The sequence below is a fragment of the Aulonocara stuartgranti genome, assembly GCF_965226115.1.
Source record: "Aulonocara stuartgranti genome assembly, chromosome: 10".
In the NCBI taxonomy this organism is placed as follows: domain Eukaryota; kingdom Metazoa; phylum Chordata; class Actinopteri; order Cichliformes; family Cichlidae; genus Aulonocara; species Aulonocara stuartgranti.
This window is the reverse complement of record NC_138946.1, coordinates 28,347,068-28,372,789: the sequence shown is the minus strand read 5'-3', so window position 1 is coordinate 28,372,789 and position 25,722 is coordinate 28,347,068. Positions and strand designations below refer to the sequence as shown.

The following is a 25,722-nucleotide window of genomic DNA, read 5'->3' as shown; positions in this document are numbered from 1 at the left end:
ATCACTTTCAAGATGGAGAAAGCATAAAGTTTGACTTTAGGTGACAATTATGGACACGTAATATGATAAGGAGATTCTGCAGGTCATTAATCAATGTATTATAGTAAAAAATTTATTTTTTGTGACACAGGACACAAACATGGAAGCAAGATATATAATTAGGATTATTTATAATAAATATGAATAAATAATTGCAATTTCTTTAACCATTGAGAATAACTAAATCCTTCAGGACAATGTCACATCAGTGCACTGAACTCACTATGGCTACGTTCACACTGGAGGTCTTAATGCTCAATTCCGATTTTTTTTAAAAATTTAAATCTGATTTTGTGTCTGCTTGTTCACACTACAAATAAAATGTGACAGCAAATACGGTCCTTTGTGAACCCTCAAAGTGGCCCGCATGCGCAAAAGAAGACGTCACACACAACGCGCTCTGTTTAGACCCAGACCAAACAGTATTGTTTGACTGATGGCCCTTAATATAAAGACTTGTTTCAGACTTTACGTTGTCCAATTTTGCTTTAAGTTATTTTGTTATTTATATATGGCCTAATAATTATCCTTATTGTTGTTTTAGAGAGGAGCGGTGCTTCAAAGGATAGTTGCAGATTTCTGTCAGAATCTGCAGATTATACAGTATAAATAAAATGTTCACGTTGTCTTCCCAACAGTTTCACTAACATCTGCACGGGATGCACACGAAGCGCTCATGTGTTCTCAATGTCTTCTCCAGCGCTGATAATTGGCATATGTTTTGTGTCAGTGAAATAAAAGACGGATTTAATGCGACACGACCATTCAAACAGCAGTTGCTTTCTAAAACATCAGATATGTATCGGATTAAGTACCACATACGAAAGTGACCCAGATCGGATTTGAAAATATCGGATTTGTGCTGTTTTTACACCGTCATACCATGATTGGATATGGGTCGCATACGGTCAAAAAAGTCGAATTTGATGCGCTTTCGCGTGCAGTGTGAACGTAGCCAGAGCCTCCACATGTTCTCACTCTAATTTGCACTTTGAGTGATGGGCTATTGGTAGCAATGGTTTTGAAGGGACTGCCAGAATCGTTCAAACCGTTTGCGATCCATGTCACACAAAGTGAAGTTGAAGTGACTTTTGCTGAATTTAAAACTAAACTGCGAAGCTTTGAAGACACAGAGAAAATGCGCGCTGCAGCGTCAGATGACAACATCATGAAAGCACGTGTACGACCGAGCGACAATCCCACGTTTGAAAAATTGAATGACCGTGGGGCCGGCAACGCAGACATAGTGTGTTTCAGATGCGGATTAAAGGGACACAAAGCCAGGACGTGTCAGCGCAAGCAGTGGTGTAGCGAGTGTAAAAGCACCACAAAGCACCACCCACTCAACATGCAGACGGAAACGGCGGCAAGACAATGCACGGAAAGTTTCCGAGGAGTCGGGTAGCAAAGACTACGCATTCCGGGTAAGCAGCGAGGATGCAGCGTTCCAGTCAGAGCATGGCATCAACAAAAAGGGTCTGATGGTGGACACAGGGGCAACTTCGCATATTGTTACAGATGTAACAAAGTTCAGGACATTCAACGACAGTTTCCAGCCCAAGTCACACTACGTAGAGTTGGCTGACGACACTAAGTGCACTGGAGTTGCAGAGCAAAGAGGGGAGGCAGAGTTTTGCTTGATGGACAGCAGGGGGCAGTGCCACAAAACAACCTTGAAACAGGCACTGTACATCCCATCGTATCCACAAGACATCTTCTCTGTGAAAGCAGCTACCTCAAATGGAGCAACTATGATCTTCAAGCAAGGAAAAGACACCCTGCAACACAAAGACGGTACAAGTTTCCCAATACATGAGTACAACAGACTGTACTACCTACAAACAGTAAACACTGAAGGTAAAGACCAGTGTAAGGGTTGCTATGACATGCAAACATGGCATGAAATTCTTGGTCACTGTAATTATGATGACATTCAGAGATTACAGGGTGTTGTTGATGGTATGGCAATCAAAGGAAAAACAGATAAATCTGTCTTGCATTGTGAAGTGTGCACACAGGGAAAGTTTGTTCAAACTAGAAACAGGGACCCTGATGCACGAGCCAAAACCGCCTTAGAGCTGGTACACACAGATCTAGCTGGTCCAGTAGACCCAGAGTCCAGAGATGGATATAGATTTGCACTATCATTCACTGATGACTATTCCAGTGCAGTGTTTGTGTATTTTCTGAAAAATAAGAGTGACACAGCAAAAGCAACACAGAAGTTTTTGGCTGATACAGCCCCGTATGGGCAAGTTAAATGTATCAGGTCTGACAATGGAACAGAGTTTATGGGAAATGAGTATCAGGCACTCCTTAGCAAAAATGGAATCAGGCATGAGACCTCAGGACCATACTCACCACACCAAAATGGTACTGCAGAACGCAATTGGCGCACTCTTTTTGATATGGCCAGGTGTATGTTAATAGAGAAACAGTTACCTAAAGAGTTGTGGACTTACGCAGTGCAAACAGCAGCTGTAGTGAGGAATAGATGTTTTAACAGACGCACAGAACAGACACCATATTTAATGCTGACAGGAAGAAGGCCAAACCTTTCCAGGATGCAGACATTTGGGTCAGTGTGTTATGCCTACAGGCAGAACAAGAGAAAACTAGACTCAAGGTGTGAGAAAGGAATTTTTGTTGGATATGACAAGAACAGTCCAGCTTATATGGTCTACTACCCAGACAGTGGGAAAGTACAGAAGCATAGACTGGTGAAGTTTGAGACTAAAACAAGAGTAGAGAGACAAACACAGACTGACAAGGTGCCAGATGATGAGGGTGACTTTGAGACACCAAACAGGTTCACCAAGACCAGAGAACAGACTGATGTGAGTACAGAACACACAGATACTCAGGAACAGATCCCAGTAAGCATGTCTGAGATGAGCAGCCAGTCACAGGAGAATGAACTCGACTGCGAGGCTGCAAGGTATCCTTCCAGAGTGAGAAAGAGGCCCGGGTATTTAAGTGAATATGTTACTGATAAGGAGGATTGTGATCAAGTACTTACAAACATGGATTATTGTTACAGAGCAATGTGTAACATTCCCCAAACATTCAAGGAAGCAATAACTTCATCTAACTCAGAGAAATGGGTCAGTGCAATGGATGAAGAGATGCAATCACTAAGAGAAAATGACACATTTACCTTAACCACTGTGCCTGAGGGTAAGAAGATAGTGGGGGGTAGATGGGTGTACGCAGTCAAAAACAATGTTGATGGATCTGAGAGGTACAAGGCACGTTATGTTGCTAAAGGATATAGTCAGAGGATAGGTGTGGATTATGAAGAAACATTTTCCCCTACTGCTAACCTGACTAGTATCAGAGTGTTGATGCAAAAGGCAGCACAAGAAAACATGCTTTTACATCAGATGGATGTTAAAGCTGCCTATCTTCACGCACCAATAGATTGTGAGGTATTCATGGAACAACCTGAGGGTTATGAGGTAAAATCCGACACAAATGAAAAACTGGTGTGCAAGTTGAAAAAGTCGCTATATGGGCTAAAACAATCAGGCCGGAATTGGAACAAGTTGTTGCATGAATATCTGAGTGAGAACAACTTCGTGCAAAACCCCGCTGACCATTGTGTTTACACAAAAATGACAGAAAATAAGAAGGTGATTCTGATTGTATGGGTAGATGACCTGATCATTGCTGCTAGTGATGAAAGTGAACTAACTGTTGTGTAGAAAATGCTTGCAGCAAAATTCAAAATGAAGGATTTGGGTAAACTGAGACATTTCATTGGTATAGATTTTGACCAGAGTGATAACTGTGTAAAAATATCACAAAAACAATATGTGGAAAAAATACTTGAAAGATTCAACATGCAGGATTGTAAAGAAAGACAGACACCTTGTGAGCAAAAACTGAACTATGCTGATGATGCAGAAAGGATGAGTGATGTCAAAAGGTACAGAGAGGCAGTTGGTAGTCTGATCTATTTGGCTACATGCACAAGACCAGACTTGAGTTTTATAGTCAGTAAACTTTCACAGTACTTTACTGAGCCAACTGAAGACCAATGGACTACAGTAAAACATGTACTGAGGTATCTGAAAGGGACAACCGAGAAAGAACTGTGTTACAGGAAATGTGACAACAAAGAACTGAGGTTGTGGGCATACAGCGATGCTGATTGGGTAGCTGATGTAACAGACAGACGGAGTACAACTGGTTATTGCATAAGCTTGTCTGTAGATGGTCCTTTAATCTCATGGAAAACCAAAAGACAACCTACTGTTGCATTATCTACCTGTGAAGCGGAGTACATGGCTTTAGCTGCGACCCTACAAGAAATTGTACCTATTGCAACTGTTACAAGGTATTGATGGACAAAAATATGCACCGCCAAAAGTTCATGAAGATAATCAGGGTGCAATTGCGTTGGCGAAGAATCCTGTGACGAGACAGAGATGTAAACATGTTGACATAAAGTACCACTTTGTGATGTCAACTGTGAGTGCAGGATTATTGTTCAACAGAAGAGATGGTTGCAGATGTAATGACAAAGCCTGCAACAAAAGTTAAGTTGTTCAAGTTTGAGAAGTTTATGTTTGGGCATTAACGTGGTATACGGACATGTATACAGTACTGAGGAAGAAACCTTTTGTTTGTTGTTTTTTTTGTTTACTTAAGAGCATCATAATATGAGAGCAAGTGGGGGTGTTGAAATAAGAAGAGAAAATGCTCTCAATTATGGAGACAGTCAAATGGTTTATTTATGTTTGATGTGTGATTTGCATTTGTGTGGCTGTTAATAAAGTTAGCGCGCTCTAGGGGGCGTATGCGTTCATCAAAAATGGCCGAAGGCTGATGTGTGTTTATTCCTCCCTAAATGCTGTTGATGAAGTTTGCCATGCACGTCAGATTTTCCTGCGCATTTTCATACCTCTGCCAACAGTTTTCATGGATGCCTGGATGATAAACTCAATTGTTACACATGGTAGAGCAGAACGCTGATCATTTTATTACAGATGAAAGACTTTAGATAGTTTTTCAACTCTCAGTGATGCCACAGTGATCCTGTAATTTATGGACGTGCAGCTGAGTTTGAGCCCAGACACGGCTAGTGACGTCAGACTTAAAGACCGGATAAAGATTGATATGAACATATCTATAACTTACGGGAATGAAAATGTCTGGAGCACACCAACAGATATTTGGAGATGGAAGAGAACTGGATATCAGCTCATCTCACAGCTGCTATCCAGACTGGACGCATTCTTTTGGTAACATCCGATACATGAACTGCCTCATGTTGCTTCCAGGTGGGGAAAGAATGAAAAGATAAACCCTTTTCAACCTTATTCCCTTGCCGGTCGTGCGATCTAACTTTACAACCGACCGCACAGCAAGTACGAACCATAGCTGGTGTTATCCGTGTACTTTCGCTCTTTCGCTAGCGCTTTGTTCGGCCCAGAAATGTGGCACCTCAACCAAAAATCCTGACCACGCCCCCTCTCGTGACATCACGCTTGTGTCACTTCCAGTATTTCAGACAATCCCTTTCTGTCAAGGACTTTTAATTTGTTGTGGGGTTTTTGTAATTTGTTGTAGGGGTTTTGTATTTTGTTGTGGGGTTTTTGTATTTTGTTGTGGGCTTTTTGTATTTTGTTGTGGGGTTTTGGTATTTTGTTGCGGTTTTTTTGTAATTTGTTGTGGGGTTTTTGTATTTTGTTGTGGGGTTTTTGTATTTTGTTGCGGTTTTTTATTTTGTTGCGATTTGCACTTCCCAGCCACCATAGTACGGCAACTTGTTGATCAATTATTAATTCATGTACTAACAGGGACTTAGAAGAGAGAGACCTAATGTTAATGATCCACATTTTGCTATTTTACTCTTTGGTTTAGTTTTAGATACTATCTAGTTATTTCTTTATTGTTTTGGGGAAATAATGGGGGATCGTGTGTACACTGTAAAGACATTAAAACTGATTTTCTATGAAATTTATAGAATTTTCTCATTATTATTAAATACATGACATATCAAAATGACAAAAATCATACACGAATTAGCATGTCTAATGTAGAACAGGATAAGAAACCAACCATCCTGTCGCTCCCATTGAATTGTATATAGCCTATTTAAAATCAAAAACTTAAAGTTGTCCATAGCCTACTGTTGTTACCATCAGCGGAGCAGGGAGAGGGTGGTTTTCCAGAAGCCCGGGTTCTCTAGCATATCGAGACTATCTCTCCACACCGTTACATATTCTATATGTACAGGTACGGCCCCCCTTGGTTGTGGCGTGTGGATACTTCTTTAAGACACTCCGGCTCACGTATAAAACAGCTGTGAGATGTGACACCAGTGATCGTTTGATCTCCACTTGTGTTGTGTGTGTGAGTGCCTTGAGAGTAGTGATGGTAAATTCGATTCTTTTTAATGAATCAGGTTTTTTGAGTCACTGAGTCAGTTGTCCAGAGAGTGCAAAAAATGTCCATTTTCACTCAAACTTAATTTGTTTCTCTTTTCATATATATACTACTGCTAAGATGAGTGATTGAAAAAGAAAAACAACTATTTTATAGAGCAAAAAAGAGCAAAAAAAAATTAAGATTTCTAAAGGAACATTTATTTTATTTATTTTTATTTTATTTTATTAGTATTTTCTTCAAATGTGTCAAATATATATTTTCTCATCTAAATGTCCACTGAGTTGTGAGCCAGGGGTCAGTAATGCGCCTTAACATTGGTTGCCTACCAAGTAGCAAAAGAAGAAGTATAGCACTCAGTCGTTCATGCTACGATTCAGCACAGGAAGGGAGGGGGTGAGTAAGTGAGTCGTTCAAGCTATGATTCAGCACAGGAAGGGAGTGAGTCAGTGAGTGAGTCGTTCATGCTACGATTCAGCACAGCAAGGGAGGGGGTGAGTGAGTGAGTGATTCATTCATGCTACGATTCAGCACAGGAAAGGAGGGGGTGAGTAAGTTATCCGGTCGTTAAGTCTGACGTCACTAGCCGTGTCTGGGCCTAAACTCGCAGGTCCATATATCAAACGATCACTATGGCATTACTGAGAGTTGAAAAACTGTCTGTAAATGATCAGTGTTCTGCTCTACCAGGTGTAACAATTGAGTTTAACATCAACAGGTTAAATGTAATATATAAGTCACTTAGACAACCTAAACATGTTATTGTTGGGCTTTTTTCAGTGTTTTATTTGTTCAAGAGTAAATTGGTTTGGTTATTAGATTAGATTAGATAAAATAAAACTTTATTAGTCCCCCGGGTGGGTATTTCACACAGCTGAATAAACGTCAAACAGAAAACTGATTAAACAGAAGTGTGAGACGGTCGAGAATTTCTGCCAGTGTCCTGTTATATTTTAGATAGCAAGGAGCAGACGGCCGAGTTTATTAAACTCCACCGAGACAGCGGTGACGCTAATCAGTATGCTAGCCCGTCCAATTTCCCCAGCCGTTTACTTCCGGCCTACCCGACCTTCTGAGGTCCCGGCGCACGTAGACCGCGAAGGCCAGGTCCTCAGGAGGATGCAGCCCATGAATTTGGACACGACCAATATAGCATGTCCTGACTGCGGGGTTTTGGAAACAAATTAAAACGTACAGCTCTGTTATCATTTCCAACATAAATGAAGACAGAAAACTAAACAGCAAGTGAGATAGAAGCTAGTGAGATAGAAGCTAGCGAGCTAGCGAGCTTCTATCTAAATACAATATAGCATGTCCTGACTGCGGGGTTTTGGAAACAAATTACAATGTACAGCTCTGTTATCACTTCCAGCATAAATGAAGACAGAAAACTAAACAGCAGTGACGTTTGTAGGGTTACTGAAGTTTGGCTAGCTGGTATGATGTGCTACGTGACTGCTAGCGACACAGCTATGTTAGCATAATATAAACAAGCTAACTTTTTTCCACTCGATAAAAGTTAACGTGAGTGGTCAGGAACAAATGTAATCGCATGGCAGGATGCTGTAAAAGGACCAAACTTCAGCCAGGAGAACAACTGAGATAATCCATCCACATAGGGTTGCCAACTCCCTGAAAAATAAATAAGGGACACCTCGTGGCCAGGGCCGGGCGACCCAGTTGTCTTCACCCTTCCCAGTGTGGTGAATTTTCTAGCTCTTTTTTTGTGTGTGAAATTATTTTTTTAACCATTTGACTTGAAGTTGATTTAAGTAGATGCATATTCTATTCTTTGTGATATGAACACATGTGAAACAAATGATCATTTAGCCATTTATTTTTAGCTCAAAATGACAACATTAACACAATAAAACAGGTCTCTTTCTTAAACAGAAGCCTGTCATGCTTAACTTTTGAGAATATAAGTAAATCTTTCTTTAAAAGAACTCTGTCCTGCTTAACTTAAAATAATAGAAAACAATAGAAAGAAAAATATTCTTGTAACAGTGCACATTTAGTGCATTTAGTACAATTGGCTTCAGTTGAGGTATTATTTCAGCTTTTCTAATGCTAATCAGCTGCTCCTGTTTGAAAACCCGCTTGTTCCCATGATTACGCATCATAACTCATCATCATTATTCATCTATGTATTATTTTTATGTATTAGTCATCAATTTGTTGTAATCATCTATCCTTGCAGTTGTTTATTACACAAAATAAGTTATATTATCGCACTTCTGGCCACATAGCGCTGATATTCACTGCACATGCCCATATTAACTTTTTCCAGCCAGGTGTTTTCCTTTTCCCATTCTTCCCTTTCTCTGAGGGGAACAAACATTGCTGCTCTAATGCTGGGCTTACACTGTGTGGTTTTAGGCCCATTTTGAGCCGATTTTTGAGTGATCGGACCGATTTTGGCCTTCATCGTGCGTCGTGTAGTATACGTGGGGTAACGAGAAGTGATTAACACCTCACGACAAGCTCCCGATCATCAATCGCTCGTGAGGGTGTCACCACAGGCGCTCACACTGCTCACGCGCAAACACGTAAACGTCGGTGAAAAAGACGGAGCAGCATGGCACTGCAGCGTGTGATCTGGACACAAGCGATGGAGGCACAACTTGTAGAACTTTGGAAAGCTCATCCGAGCCTTTTCCATGTGGCATCACAAAATTATCATGACCACAACAACCGTGAAAATAGTTGGATTTACATTGCTGCTCAATCACAGCTGCCTGATCAGTGTTTTTCATTAGCAATTTAGCAAAGTTGATGGTGGTGGTGGTGTGTCTGTGTGAGTGAAAGACAGAGAGAGCGAGCGACAGATTTTCTGTTATAACCTTCATTTTATGGAGGCACAGTGTGAGCACTCAGGTCGCATCAGAGCATCGGGCGGTATAGTGTGAGACCCTGCATCGTGATCTACCAACTTCTAACCCCTGCGAGTCAATCGTGCAGTTTGAGCAGGAGCTGAATAACGCGACTGAAAAAATCGCACAGTGTCTGCCCAGCATTTGGTGTACTGTCATCCGAGACTTGCACTGCAGTGTCGGCGTTTGTTTCCCTGTTGGCCTTGCTTGTTGTTGTGGTCATCTGTTGTCTTCCGGTATTTTCTCCGCAAGCAACCTTTCCTCGACCAATGAGATGAGCGGTAATCTGAATTGTTATACTCGAATTGTCATAAGTGTGCTGTCAGCTCATTGGTCACAAAGCAGGAGAGGGGCTGAGAATTATGTTTTCAAACAAAGTGTTAATTCCATTAAAAGTTATAGACTACTTTTGATTCTCACTGTATTACGGGACAAAGTGCGTCCCTTATTAGCTCAATACGGGACGTGTACTTTTGTTTCTAAATACCGGACGATTCCGTATTTTAAGGGACGATTGGCAACCCTACATCCACAATACGAGGTTAGTCATTCATATACTGCTGCATGGGCTGGACTGTAGTTACATCCTAAGGTTTTTGTTACAGGAAAAATGATTCTATGTTTCTTTACCTTCTTTTAAATGTACAAAGATGCCCTTTGTCTATGGTTAGATTAGTTTAGAATTATCCTTTTAGACTTTCCCAGCAAAGACATATTGTTTTGGGACATATTGTTTTAGATTGTTTTATCTCTCACAGCTTTCTCCCAGCTCTCTGCTGACGAGACTAGCGCCACATATGGAGTTGTTTATTTTATCTGTTTATTATTTTCTTATCCTGTTCTCACTGTCTCTGTGATTTGTGCCTATAAAAATGCCAAGCCTCTGTTCATGGGTGTGAGTTGTTCTCAGCAGCTCACCCGTGTACACGTTTAGCAAAGAAAGTAACTTTGTCTCATTGTGTCTTTATTTCTCCTGGGTTTTTTACAGAGTTTTCTCCCAACAGTTTTAAAAACTGAGCTTAAATAAATGATTAGCAGTAATAAAAGCCGAGGGAGGTCAACAGTGATCACTGACTTTTTTAGGAGCTTTTTGAGATTAAATAGAAGAAAATACAAAACATTAAACATGTTAACAACACAAAAGCCATATTAAACGCAGACTACTTTAGGCCCGGAAGTAGGATTCGTCACGTCATCACTTAATGACCGGATTCGCTTACTCAACGATTTCACACAGTAAGGGAGGGGGTGAACTCAAATGTGTTGTTAGCAAGTTAGCAGAGCGATGCCACTGTGAACTGAGGAGCTATTGTCTTGATGTGAGTTTTCTACTCAGGGTTTTTTCTTTCAGTTCAGAGCAGAAATGTTTCTGTTAGGAAACTGGCTGTTGCTCCCCCCCCCAAACACAATTTTAATTATAAGCTAGATATATTTCTACTAATGAAATTAGTTTGCTAACAGCAACAGGGATGAGTCAGTGAATGAGTCAGTTGGGCTTGTTTACGAGTCAGTAAAGTGATTCTCGAGTATTGAACGATTCATTCATGATTCACACATCACTACTTGAGAGTGCTGTATGTATGTGCGTCCGTCAAGAGCCTGTTTCGGCAGCCTCCGTGGGCGCTTCCTCTCCCCTGGTATTCCCCTGGTATCCCCTTAGCTGGCCCTTAGCTTTCCCTTTGGTTGGTCTCCCTTCCCCGGCTTATCGCCTCGAAAAACAGCCATATTCGCCGGTCAGACCATGCTGTGCAGCTGCCGGTGATCTGGGAATCCATCAAAACTGGCAAACCATCCTACCCGTTCTTTCTGCGCATGCGCAAAACACGAAATTAAGTGGCAAACCGTCCTACCTTTGTTAATAAGAGCTAGAAACATACGCTGACGGGTAAAATTAAGTGCCAAACCATGCTACCTTTGTGAATTTTACCTAAAAGCATACTTTAACGGGTAAAATGAAGTGGCAAACCGTCCTGGCTTTATGAACATGAGCTACAAGCATACTCTGATGGGCAAAGTTAAGTGGCAAAGCGTCATACATACTTAAATTTGTGGTGGAATTACTCTGTGACTGCAGAAATGTGCATAAACTACTTACGGTAGGATGTTTTGCCAAAGTAGGATGGTTTGTCACAGTGGCTAGGTGAGCAAACACAGCAGCGGCACAGCTTCAGCGTTCATGCATACGCTGTCGCCTGGGTACTTTGCAGTAGGGCTGGGTATCGTCACTGATTTCTAGAATCGATTTGATTCCGATTCACAAGGTCCCGAATCGATTCGATCCACGATTTGATTCGATTTAAATCTGGGAAATTTTGCCTTAGACAGTCAGAAATATTATAATTCAGATCAGTACATTTACATATTTTTGTATCTATAAAAAGGAAGCTGACACTTTCCAGACTTTTTCAAAGGTGTAAGCATCACAGCAGATGCCTTTGTGTCAAAGTAGCTGAAGATAAAACACAGAAAAACATGAAGGTGATTTTCCTGGCCTGGGATTTTATAAAAATATTCTGCAGTACATCAAAAACGAAAGAAAACCATTAATCAACATATGAACATTACCTCTGAAGTTACAGCGGTTTTATTAGAGACACGGCTAAGCGTTTTGCATTTTGCATAATTTTAAAAAGTTTACATTTGTTCAGTAGCCTATTGAACAGCAGAAATTAGGCTTTCTTTTCAGAAGTAAGTAGGTGTTGCGCTCTAAAAGAAGTTATAAAATGTACATTTTTCTGTATTGTTGGGAAAATCTTTAAAGACTATTCTTATTTAATTGTGTTTTGTTTTTGGACACATTTCTAGTTAATTTTTGTAGTTTACTGGCTCCAGGAGGTCAGAGTTCAGACGTGTGATGTCATCAGTAAGCGCAGAAAAAAAACAGTGTCTGAGACGTGAGGAAGCGATGTTTTGCTGATGATACGCTATGCTTCCTGTAAACTCCAAACCTGAACTGAGGAGAATAAAGTTGCAAAAAAGGAGAATGGAGTCATGTCTCTCTGAGGGTGCAACATAATCTTGGTGTTTCCGCCCGGTTTGGAGTTTATACCGCAAAGAAGGACGAGCTACAGACTAGCCTTGCTCACTACCCCCCACCTGAACTCGTATGGCAGTGCCATCCCTCCGAGAAAAGGTAGTGAAGGTAAAAGTTTTTCGTCATGTCTAAAGTACAGCAGATGTTTCCTGATTGGGAGCAACTTCTTGAGGAGATAGAGGAAAAGTTACTTACACTGCTAGCACCGGATTTGAATGAGATTTGTGCTGCCCTCAGTTTAGCCGTGGATGAAAGTGAAAAAGACTTACCTCGTAAACTGAGGCGGCGTATTCTCCAGTACTTAGAGGGAGAGGATGTTACTGCACGAGAAGATGAAGGAATGTCTTTGTTGTTGGAATTAGATGACAAAATTAATGAAGTGAAGCAAAAGAGATGCAAAAGTAATGCCCCGTTTCTCATCTGAAGGCCTTTTGTACACTCACTGTACCGACGGGATCTGAAAATAATGGGACAAATTGGAGAACCAAACCAAAAGGACAAATTAACATACACTAGCTTGGAAAGACAAATCCAGAGGGCATTGAAGAGGGGATATGATGAAGGAGAAATTGTTGAAGCCATCATTCAAGCTATAACCCCAGGAACAAAACTGAAAAGCTACCTTGAGAGTAGAGTAGACTTTGCAAGCTCTCAGGCAAATATTATGGACTCATTACATTGAGAAAGATGCCACAGAGTTGTATCACTCGCTCACACGTGCTGTACAGGAGCCAAAAGAAACTCCAATCCAGTTTTTGATGCGAGCATTGGATTTGAGACAACAACTTGTTCTTGCTTCAGAGAGAGTTAAGTCTGGTTTAAAGTACAGTTCGGAGCTCATCCAAAATCAGTTTCTCCTGACAGTACTCACTGGCCTCCATGATGACACCATCCGAGCTGATGTGAAGCTATATCTGCAAAATCCTAAAATCACAGATGAGGTTCTTCTGGAAAAAATGACAGCGGCATACAGTCCGGAAATGGAAAGAAAGAATAAACTGTCAGCTGCATCAAGAGCAAAGATGATCAAAGTTGCAGCAGTAAGTGGGGAAGATCAAGAGGTGGAGAAAGAAAGCAGTATGCACACATCAGACAGTAAGAACAAGCAAGGTGGAGTGGTCAAACGAGACACATTAATGGATAAAGTTGATCAAGGCAACAAGGCTATATGTGAGGCTCTGCAGAACCTCACCACTCACATTGCCAGCCTCTAGCAGACCATTAAGCCTCAGCACATGAGAATGGCCGAACCACCTGACCGGAAATACCAATCACAGCCTAGGAGCACAAACGTTAGACAGTGCCAGCAGTGTCAATCATCCAATACAGGAAACAAATGTGACCACTGTTACAAATGTGAATGAATGTGTGGCAGTACGGAACACTGGGCAGCAGGTTGTCGTAGGAAAAAGTGCTCAGCTAATTCAAGTAAGATCGAAATCATACTTAACCCTGAAGGGGAGAAGCACCAAACCGACCCATTCAGCCTCAAAGCACCCCTCACTGGTAAACAACAACAAATGGCGAGCTGGTAGGCAAAAGATGCCAGGTCTATGGCTTCTTAGGAGGTGTGGACACCACAATATTGTGGGATACCGGCTCACAAGTATCGATAGTGGGGACGAATTGGAGAAAGAAACACCTGCCTGATGCTGAAATGAGGTCAGTGGAAGACTGAGTTCAGCCTGTCCAAAAATGCTGTGGCTGGGATGACCAACAGGCCAATCCAAGTTCCAATCCTAGTCGCCAGTGGTGACATTGAATGCCCCATCATCGGCTTTAATGTGATAGAAGAATTAGCTTTGAGAGATTACACCAGTGAAGACTGTATCCCCCCAGGGCATATGCTGGACAGATTGTGCTCAGCATTTGAGGTGGGGCACAAAACTGCAAGAGCTGTCGTGTCTGTCCTAAAGAAACAAACGCCTGACAGCCATCCCCACATAGCCCGAGTAGGAAGGCGACTTGTGACCATCCCAAAGCGTAACATGATGACAGTGCAATGGTGGAGTGCAGTGGTTTGCTAAATAAGAGTGTGTTGAGTGGGTCACATGCAGTGTTGGAGCCGAACTGTGAGACACCATGGCCAGCAGGCCTAGTTGTTAGAGAACAGCTAATTCAGCTCCCCTCAGAAGGTGATGCTAAAGTTGCAGTGACTGTGGAAAATATGACTGACCATTATATCACCCTCTGTGGTCGCACTACACTGGGGTGGCTGCACAATGTTGATGCTATCTACATGCCACAGCTAAAATGTATGGAGGGTGAGCTTTCTAAGACATCAGACGGAAGTACTTCCTTACCCACAGTGCAGTCCAGTCAGACAACAAAAACTGAGCCCTGGGACCCACCAGTGGATTTGAGCCATCTGACAAGTGACCAACAGCAGCAGGTAAAACAGATGCTGAGGGAGGAATGCAATGTTTTTGCAAAAGATGACTGGGACACGGGATGCATTAAAGATCAAGAGCTGGAGATACAGCTAAAAGACAAATTGCCTGTGCAAAAGACATAGAATGCAATCCCCAGACACCTTTATCAGGAGGTAAAAGCACACATACAAGACTTACTCAATCGGGGCTGGATCCAAAAATCTTGTTCTTCATATTCTTCGCCTGTGGTATGCGTCAGGAGGAAAGATGGTGGCCTTCGCCTGTGTGTAGACTATAGGCTCCTGAATGCAAAGACACTGCCCGAGAGACGTCCCATCCCGAGAATACAGGAGGTCCTGGAAAACCTTGGGGCAACTCCTGGTTCACAGTATTGGACCAGGGAAAGGCTTATCACCAGGGTTTCATGAGTGAGAACAGCAGACCCTGTACTGCATTTATAACACCATGGGGACTCTATGAGTGGGTGAGGGTCCCATTCGGCCTTACTAATGCCCCAGCAGCATTCCAGCGCTACATGGAGGGATGCCTGGGAGACCTCAGGGATGAAATGTGTGTCCCATATTTGGATGATGTACTCGTCTTTAGCTCAAGCTTCGAACAACACATCCAAAATGTGAGGAGAGTGCTACAGCGACAAAGAGAATGTGGTATCAAATTAAGGCCACAGAAGTGTGACTTTTTCAAATGTGAAGTCTGCTGTGTAGGGCGAGTGGTTTCAGCAGAGGGATACAAGATGAACCCCAAAGAAGTTGAAGCAGTGCAAGCACTGAAACAGGAGAAACCATCGACCGTGAGAGAGGTGAGAAAGTTAATGGGTTTCCTTAGCTACTACAGACCCTACATACAGGACTTCTCAAGGACAGCCAAACCTCTCTATGAACTCTTAGCAAAGCCTAAGTCTGAACACAAGCAGCGTGGAAAGAGTAGGGAGTGCCACCGCAAATCTGCCCAGCTGCCACCATCCCATCCAATCCAGTGGATGACAGTTCACCAAGAGACATTGGACAAAATAGTAAACCAGCTGAAAAACCCACCAATCATGGCATATCCAGATCTAGAGAAGCCATTTGTTCTTCATGTAGATGCCTCTGAGGATGGTTTGGGTGCAGTCTTGTACCAGCGTCAAGGGACTGCCCTGAGAGTCATAGGCTATGGATCATGGACACTGACAGCTGCAGAAAAAAAACTACAAGCTACATTCAGGCAAGCTGGAATTCCTGGCACTGAAATGGGCCATAACAGAATGCTTTCGTGATTATCTGTTTCATGCGCCTCATTTTTCTGTGTACAGTGACAATAACCCGCTGACATACGTCATGAAGTCAGCGAAACTTAATGCAGCTGGACACCGCTGGGTGGCGGAGTTGGCAGATTATCGGTTCACTCTTAAGTACAGGCCAGGGGCAGCGAATCGAGATGCAGATTTCTTATCAAGAAGAGGAAAGCCCATTGAAGACATCATGCAGGAATGCACAGAGGAATGTCAGCAAGATGCCATTGAATGTATTGGGAAAGCCCTATAGAGAGAGAAAACAGGAGAAATGAACTGGATCTCAGCTGTCACCTGTAATGTCAACGCGCTGCCAGAGGGATGCATCGTCTCAGAACCAATTCAGCCGTTTGCAGTTGATGACATCAGAAACTCCCAGGATGCAGACATAGCCATAAACCACGTTTTGTCCCTGAAAAGAACACACACCTACCTGAAGCATAAAGAAAAGATGGCGGAGAGTGAGGCAGTTAGGTACCTTCTTCGGCAGTGGCCCCATTTCCAGATTGATGGAGATGGCATTCTGAGGCGTGAGACCACCAGGAGAAAGCAGTTAGTTGTTCCTGACTCATTAAAGCCCATGGTCTATAAACATCTACATGAGACATGGGACATTTAGGAGCAGACAGGATGGTTGCTCTCGCCAGGGAACGCTTCTTCTGGCCTAAAATGAGGCAGGAAATGGAGCACTATGTCGCTCAGGTGTGTCGCTGTATAAAGAAGAAGAAGCCTAACAGAATAACCAGAACACCAATTCAGAGCATTGAAACCTCTGCGCCGTTTGAGATGATATCCATTGACTATCTGCATTTGGACAAGTGCACAGGAGGTAAAGAATACATACTCGTAGTTGTGGATCATTTCACCAAATATGCCCAGGCATATCAGGGGCGGAGCATGGGGGTGGCTTACTGGGCTTAAGCCCGGGTTGTTTTGTCAGAAGCCCGGGGTCTTTTGGAGTGTAATTTTTTCATAGTTAGATGTCTGGCTGACAACTGTATAAAAGAAAAAGTACACACAATATTCGAAGCACATAGTGCACACTGTGGGAATTTACGACTGTGCGTGAATCCCCCCTGATATTGGTATGATCCGAGCTCAGGCACTAAGAGACTGAGCGAGGGGGCGGGGCAGCTGCCGCCTGTGTGTGCGCTGTTGGAGAAACGGAGCCAGCCATACTAAGGAGAGCTTAAGTTTGAGCAGGTACCAAAGCAAATCATTCATACCGTACAAATAATGTAAATATGACGGTGAATCACGAAAGATTGATATCAAACTGATCACTTGACCAATATTACGTTACTTGCTCTTCAGGTGAATCAACAAATGGCGAAATGAAAAGCCGAACAAATGCTATTTTTTTAGAGAGTCTTAGCTTACATGTGTTTATTTCATATTTTCAGTTCTTACCCTCCCCGACTAAATCGGTTTCAGTTATGTACTGAAATATAAGAATGGACATTAGAGGGTTCTTTCAAAGAAAAAACTCAGGTAAATGTTATTTTATATATTATGCTTTGTATGTTGTTCAGTATATTTCTATGCAAAACAAGAGGGATTTCAGTACATAGCAGGATATTCACATTTGTAACCAGATATTTACATACACTTTAGGGAGAAAACATAAAACATTTTTACTGTACAACATCAATTTAGAGTAAACTTTTGTTTTAGATAAATATTGAAATATCTTTTGAATTAGTTAAATGTCAGAATAAAGAGAGACAGAGCTGTCTATTTTTTATCACTTTGATCAAATTTAGGAGTACATATACACTAAGTTTGTTAATTAATAAGAAAACTCCAGACGATTCCATTCTGAGCTGAAGAAGCTTCTGATAGGTTAGTAGAGTCCATGTGAGTAAATTGGTGGCACAGCTGTGGATGCATATAAGGCAAAACACAGAGCCTGTTTCTTTGAAATGGGAAAATTAAGAGATGTCAACCAAAACACCAGGAAAAGAATTGTGGAGCTCCATAAGTGTGGCTCAAGTTTGAATACAATTTGGTGCCATTTGCAATTAAGAAATACAGATAGTTTCTCTCTTTACTCTTAAAGTTAACAAACATGTTTTTTATATTTATCAATCTAAAAAAATAAACATTTAGTCTGATTTGATCTTACAATTAAAAAAGTGTTTGTGTTTTGATCTGAAGAGTATGTAAATATCTGGTTTCAACTGTATATTTGATGATTGTCAGCACAAAGAGGGAGAGAGAGGGAGAGAGGGGAACAGAGAGGGAGATGGAGAATGAGGACAGAACAGAGATGAACAAGAGCAGGTGAGACACACATGTTAGTCAAATGGTTGTTTACCAAAAGTATCACCATATCATAGGTCCTCATGTATCTCATACCTAGTGTTTCTTTTTAGGTTTGTTATTTTTCAAATTCTATATTTATTAAGTTATGCAGGCTTGTTTGCACAACAAGGCTAAATAATTATATAAACTTTTCTCAATCTAAATAGTGGACTTTGGTAGAATTAAAAAAATAAGTGTAGTGCAGGTCTATGATGATTTTTAGTGCTACTATCATCTAGTTCTGATTGTGGCTCTGTCTTTGTTAAATCCTAAGTAGTCCTGATTTTGAACTGTTGTAGCCCTGTTTTAATTCCGGATCAGTTTTGGGTCTGGTTGAATTGGGGTTTAGTCCTCGTGTCTTGATACAGCCCCGACTTTATTCTGCCTTGCTGCTTAATTAAAAAACTAGTTTAAGGTGTCCTGCACATGTGATATATATTTTTCCCTATATGAAGTCATTCTTTTTTGAACAAAACTCAAAACAGAGCCTATTAATCTTTCAGTCATTTCTAACCCCCCCCCCCCCCCCCCCCCCAAAAAAAAATCCCCCTTTAGGGCTAAGCCCCGGGTGTTTCAAATGTCTGGCTCCGCCTCTGAGGCATATGCGACAAGGGACAAGTCTGGGAAGACTGCGGCAAGAAAGCTCTTTGATGACTTTATCATGCGCTTCTGTTTCCCCATCCAAAATACACCATGACCAGGGGAAAGAATTTGAGAACAATCTTTTCCGCAAGCTTCAAGGCTACTGTGGTATCAGCCATTCTCGTACCTCCCCGTACCACCCACAGGCCAATCCTGCAGAGCGCTTCAATAGGACACTCCTAGGTATGCTCCGGACTAGGGCTGGGCGATATGGCCTAAAATCAATATCACGATAAATTGAGCAGTTAACCTCGATAACGATAAATGGACAATAACCACCCCAAGTGCCAAAAAAACAAACGTTTTTTTTTTTCCATTTGATGGGGCTGTGGCAGGCAGCATAGTTCCTCCAGTTATTTTGATAATATTATTCCCCCTAGACCTATTCATTGCAATTATATTATTACCACTTTAAAGGACTGTAAAATGTCACTGAAAATAAATGAAGACAATAGTAGTAAGTACTTTTAGTGGTTAAGATTTATTAACTGAACAAAATAAAAAGTGTAGGATACAATATGTAACCATGCTCTCTAAAAAATGTGTATCCCTTGTAAACAAAATAGTTTAATAATAAATATGTTTCACATTGGCTATTCACAAAGTAAACAATGATTGTGCAAATGTAATGCCATCATGGACAAAGGCCTATCTCTGCTAAGGCCTTGAGGTAGTATAACTTGTAAACAAATAATGTCACAAACACAAATGTCAATTGAACACAGAAAAAACTATAATAAATACTAAGCACTGCCATGTGACTAGTGAAAACTATAAACTCTTAAACAAAAACATTAAATAGTGCTGTTTGCAAAAAACTTCAATAGAACACTGATAGTTAAAATTAGGCAGGGCTTGAACAGGGCACTTCAAAAAGGGGCAGCAGCAGACTTGGTATCCTGAGTGGTTCAATCAAACTACTGTTGTAGATGTTTACCTGAGTAGTGTTTACTCCAGGTTCTTGCTAAGAAAAACAAGCTTATTGACCATGTCAGGTTTCAGGCAGGATCTGAGGCATGTCACAATGTTTCCTCCAGAACTGAAAACCCGCTCGGATGGGGAGCTGGTGGCTGGGATGCAAAGATACTTTTTTGCAACTTTACTTAGAGTGGGAAAGTTTACTTTTCCTCACTGTCCTGGACAGGACACACTGAATAGCTGCTCAGCTCAGCTTCTATTACTTGCTCAGGTGACACAGTGGGTGCAGTTGAAGAGAGAGTCTCACTTTCTTTGAAAAAGCTTCCCAGTGATCTCTTTCGCTTTTTTTCTTCGGATGATGTAGAAGGCTGAGGCTCTGTGCTCTCTGCTGTACTTTCTGGGTGGACTGCAGCTGCTGACTTCATCTCCATTTTCACTTTCTCTTGAATGGTAGTAACACGGTCGGCAGAAATATATGCAGCTTTGAATCTGGGGTCAACAAAGCTGGCTGTGTCCAAAAGCTCTACAGTGGGAGGATCTGAAAACTTGTCGTCAAGGTATGCAAGGATTTCAGATTTTATGGTTTTGGTCAGCGTCACATCATCTTCTTTCTCAGCCAGCACTCGTGAATGGAGGATGTGTAGGACAGGCTTCACAGATGAGATGGTGACATACTCTTCCCCTGACAGGGCGTCCGTAAACTCTACCAATGGAGCAAGAGCTTTGTTGACTGCCTCCAAGACATCCAGGTCTGACCACGTCGGAACAAGATGTCTTGATGCTCTGTCATCAGTGAGGACCTGTAATAATAATTATTTATTATTTTAATTTAATTATATTATTTATTTCATCTTAAATGGTAGATCAGAGCAATCACAATAAAGGCTAAATGCATTACCTGAATGCACACAATAAAATAGATAATGAAGGATCATTTAACCTACCCGGGTGATGGCATTTTTCTGCTCAAGGATCCGTGCTGTCATCATCTTCATGGATCCCCATCTGGTTGGACATGCCGTTTTGAGCTTGTGCATTGGTAAGTTCATCTCTTGTTGTGCCTTCCGTAATGCCTTCTTCTTTTTCCAGCTGTAGGAAAAGGTACTAACAATCTTTTTGCAGGTCTTCATTGCCCGTTCCACAGGGGGGTGATTTTTCAGGGTGTTTTCTGAAACAAACAAGCAAAAACACACACATGCAAACATTAAGAATAGGAAAAATTGTTGTAGTCATTTAACTGCCATGTAAACCTCCACTGACCACAGAACTTTTTCAGGGGAAAAACTGAACTAAACTAGAAAAAATAAAATGAAGTATTCCTCATCAGATTTTAGCTACTAAAAATATTACATTTACCTTTATTGGATGTACTTGAATGCAACAATAACACTTCTCACTTCTACCAAAATTTGAAAAATTACAAAGGGACCACACCCAACATCACCCCAATTCATGGTCTAATTCTCAAATAAAGCAAGCAAAATAAAGTAAGAATTAAATAAGACCTCTCAGACCATATTTACAAAATTAAAAAGGGTTGGCACAGTAATAAAACATTTTAAAAATCATGTATTTTGCTACATTTCACAGCACAACATGATCAACACTGGCTCACAATACCTTTATTGTATTTACCTTTATTCTGTAAAAACTTTCTGGATACACTGCTGCTCAGCAGTCTTAAGTATTTTTATGCCTATATAAACATTATTCAAACATTAATACTTTCAATTTTGAATATGACGCACAGAATTAAAGTCACTTTAAAACACACCAGATGTCACCACCCAAATATATTAAGATGTACACACTTACCGATTGCCAGGTGCAGCCTGTGCCCAAAACTTTGCACCCGTGTCCATTTATTGAGCTTGACAGCTTTCACAATATTTGGACCGTTGTCAGTTGTTATAGCAACAAGGTCCTCTTCACTGATGTCCCATGCAGACAGCATCGCTCTCAACCCCTGTCCAACCATCTCCCCTGTGTGATCAGATGGAAAATAGGCCGTCTCGAGCACTCTGGTACGCAGCTCCCATTTGTTGTCGATGTAATGAACTGTGAGACTAATATACGGCTCCATTGTACGGCTGGACCAGAGATCGGATGTGGCTGCAACGTGCTTAACGTATCTCAATTCAGCAGCAACCTTTTCCCTCTCTGTGCTGTACATGCTGGGAATGATAGTTTTTGAAAAATATTTTCGTGATGGGAGTTCGTATCTCTTGTCAGTTATTTTCATGAAGTGTCTGAACCTGTTGCGTTCCACTGTAGCAATAGGAGCCATGTCTTTTGCTATGTGGTAGCCTATAGCATTTGTGATTTCTTGCCATCTTTTTGAAGTTCGCTCATATAGTTGAGTACTAGCAAATGCTTCGGTTATTGACCGCTGCCTGGTGGAGGAAGACGTTTTTGCTGGTCCTCCTACTCTCTTCTCGCTTTGAGCTTTTTTTATGTCTTCGAATTGAATCACATGGTTGTGCTGCAGGTGGTGGAAGAGGTTGGTTGTGTTACCTTGACTTGACGCAACAGTCTTTTTGCAGTTTACATTTAACAATTTTTTGATCAATATCATCCTTGTTGAATCCAAAATGTTGCCAAACGATTGATGATGCATTTTTTTTTGTTAACAAGCGTCTCCTCTTCCTCCTCCACCAGCTCTACCTCCGTCGCTGCTGCTTCAACATTTAAATCGTCCTCCATTTGTTCACCCGTGTCTCGTCTTGTTACAGGTAGTAGAGTCATGTGACTCCACGCTGTCAAGTCTGTAACGTAGCACAGCGTCTTAAAGGGACATGAACATCGCCAACCTGCACATGCCTTTTCTTTTTTTTTTTAAATACCGAATTTACCGACATGGGCAAAATGACGTTGATGAGAGTCATAAATTTCGGTAACGATAAATTTTTGATATATCGCCCAGCCCTACTCCGGACACTTGATGAAAATCAGAAGTCAAGATGGAAAGACCATTTGAACAAAGTAGTTCATGCCTACAACTCGACTGTGCACGAAGCAACAGGATTTTCTCCATTCTTCCTTCTCTTTGGCTGTGAACCAACCTTGCCTATTGACCTGCTCTTCCCAAAAAGAGAAGAAGAGAAGAGTCAATCACACATTGGCTATGCAGAGAAATGGAGAGGAGTTATGCAAGAGGCCTATGCAATTGCGAGGCAGAACATGAGAAAGAGTGCAAGAAGGGGACAGAAAAACTTCAATCAACGTGCATGGAGCTCTATGCTTCAGCCAGGTGACCATGTCTTGGTGAGAAATCTCACACCCAGAGGAGGTCCTGGGAAACTGTGCCGCTATTGAGAGGATATGATTCATGTCATCACCAAAAGGAAAGGTCCGGATAGTCCAGTGTACGTGGTTGAGCCATTGCAGGGGACAGGAAGAAGACGAGTGTTACACCGTAACCTACTGTTGCCATGTCCTTACCTGGTTGACGAGTCTGGGGTGTGCGAAAGCAGCCTGAAAGACATCATGAGACCAAGCCCGATACTGACCAAACAGACACAGGCAGTTCTAGTGAAGACAACTGTCACATGTGGACAGCACTCAGATATGCCGATCTACCCCTCAACCCAGAAGCAGAGGATTTCTGCCCCCGGAGTGAAGCACTCGGAGAGAAGTCTGAGCCTGCTTTCAGAGCAGAGGGGCATCCTGAAGAGGAACAGGTGGAGGAGAGACGCAGTTTGGAGGAGGAGGTTGAAGCTCCAGCTGTTGGACCCGAGAGTGAGCAGAGCGATGCTGAGACATGGAGGCACAAGCCAAAGAGAATGAGACAGCCCCGGCGTGTCTACACATATGAAAAACTAGGCCAGCCAACCGTCCAGCAATGGAGCGCATGCCCTGTCAGTGTGAACAGCCCTTCAAGTGCCATCCATCATTCCTCTGTCCCACCATCATTCATGTATCCTTTACAGATGACGGAACTAGAAAAATATAACCGATAAATGCAAAGCAGTGCTAAATATGATGTGACCGTCCAAGTGCACAACCAACGCAGATGTCTGACAATTTTCAACTAACAACTCATATAGATATTGAAAATAAGACATTGATGTATGACAGCAACATAGATCCTGATTGTAATTTCTTTAACAATAAGACAAATGAATGCAATTATTATACAAATGAGCAACTTAAAAAGGAATTCAAGGTAGAACAGGGTATAACAATGGTTCACTTTAATAGTCGAAGCTTATATGCAAACTTTCAATCCATCAAAGACTACATAACACAGTTTGAACAGCCATTCAATGTGATAGCCATATCGGAGACCTGGATAACTCCTGGAAAAGAAGAAGACTTTAAAATAAATGGATATGAATTCCTTCATGTAGACAGGATCAACAAGAAAGGAGGTGGGGTGGCACTTTACATTGATAAAAACCTAAAGTACAAAAGAATGGGAAGAATGACAACTGTTATTGATGGAGTGATGGAATGTTTATCAGTGGAAATAATTATAGAAAAAAGGAAAAACCTAATTGTCAGTTGTATATATAGAACACCAGGATCTAAGATTGAGATATTTAAGGATAATATGGAGGACTTATTTACAAATATAAATCAGAAAAGAATGTTTATTTGTGGGGACTTTAATATTGACTTATTGAATCCAAATCATAATAAGAGTACAGAAGAATTTATAGATTCCATGTACAGCATCGGTTTATTTCCACTGATAACAAGACCGACCAGAATAACATCTCATTGTGCAACTCTATTAGATAATATATTTACAAATATAATAGAAGGAAAGATAAAAAGTGGGCTGTTAATCAATGATATAAGTGACCATTTACCAGTCTTTGCATCGTATAATTGCCATTATAAAGTGAACAACGATGGACATAAGATTATTTACAAAAGAATAAGAACAGAGAAGACCTTAAATTGTCTTAGAAATGAACTTTTAAAGCAAGATTGGAATATTGTATATGAACAAACAGAAGTTAATAAAGCTTACGAAGGATTTTTAAGAACATTTAACACATTACTTGATAAAAACTGCCCAGTAATTGAAATCAATAGGAAACACAACTATGCAGGAAGACCATGGATGACAAAAGGACTACAAAATGCCAGCAAAAAAAAGAATACCTTATATCGAGAATTCATAAAAAAGAGAACAATAGAAACTGAAATGAAGTATAAAACTTACAAAAATAAATTAACTAATATAATGAGATCCTGTAAAAGAGAGTATTACATTAAAAGGTTAGAACACAATAAAAATAACACAAGAGATATATGGAATGTATTAAACAGAATAATCAAAAATGAATCAAGGAATAATGATTACCCTGGATACTTTATAGAAGGGACAAGAAGTATTAATAACATGGAGGAGATAGTAAATGGCTTTAATGAATTCTTCGTAAACATAGGGCCAAAACTGGCAGAAGAAATAAAGGTTGATGGAATAGAAAGGGACACTGGTGAAAATATTGAAAGGAATAGTAGCTCAATGTTTTTAAGAGCAGTGGAAGAGAAAGAGATTTATGACATGGTTAGAGGACTTAAGAACAAAACCAGTACAGACTGGAATGATATTGATATGGTAACGGTAAAGACAGTTATTGATGGTATCGTAAAACCATTAAAATATATATTCAACTTGTCGTTTCAAAAAGGAGTTTTTCCACAAAAAATGAAAGTTGCTAAAGTTATTCCCATTTACAAAACCGGTGAAAGACATCATTTTACAAACTATAGACCAGTGTCAATACTCTCCCAGTTCTCTAAGATACTGGAAAAACTCTTCATAAAAAGATTTGACAGTTTTGTGGAAAAATATGAATTAATGACAGATAGTCAGTATGGGTTCAGAAACAACAGATCAAC

General features: G+C 41.0%; 1 protein-coding gene across 6 annotated transcripts in view; it reads left to right on the top strand.

The window, feature by feature from the left end:
- Positions 1-6,834: 6,834 nt before the first annotated feature.
- The window catches only part of LOC309715806 (uncharacterized protein), a 31,988-nt gene continuing 13,100 nt past the window's right edge, over positions 6,835-25,722 (top strand). The window contains exons 1-5 of one of the 6 annotated variants that reach the window (XR_014279291.1): positions 17,043-17,493; positions 18,205-18,285; positions 20,321-20,423; positions 20,556-20,658; positions 20,838-20,905. Coding sequence is in view for 2 of the 6 variants with exons in the window: in XM_082549250.1 (XP_082405376.1) it covers positions 20,645-20,658; positions 20,838-20,905 (82 nt within the window). In the remaining 4 variants the exon portion in view is untranslated. Of the gene's footprint in view, positions 6,980-17,042; positions 17,494-18,204; positions 18,286-20,320; positions 20,659-20,837; positions 20,906-25,722 lie in introns of those variants that run through there. The other 5 variants (XR_014279293.1, XR_014279292.1, XM_082549250.1 and 2 more) reach the window with 5 other exon arrangements.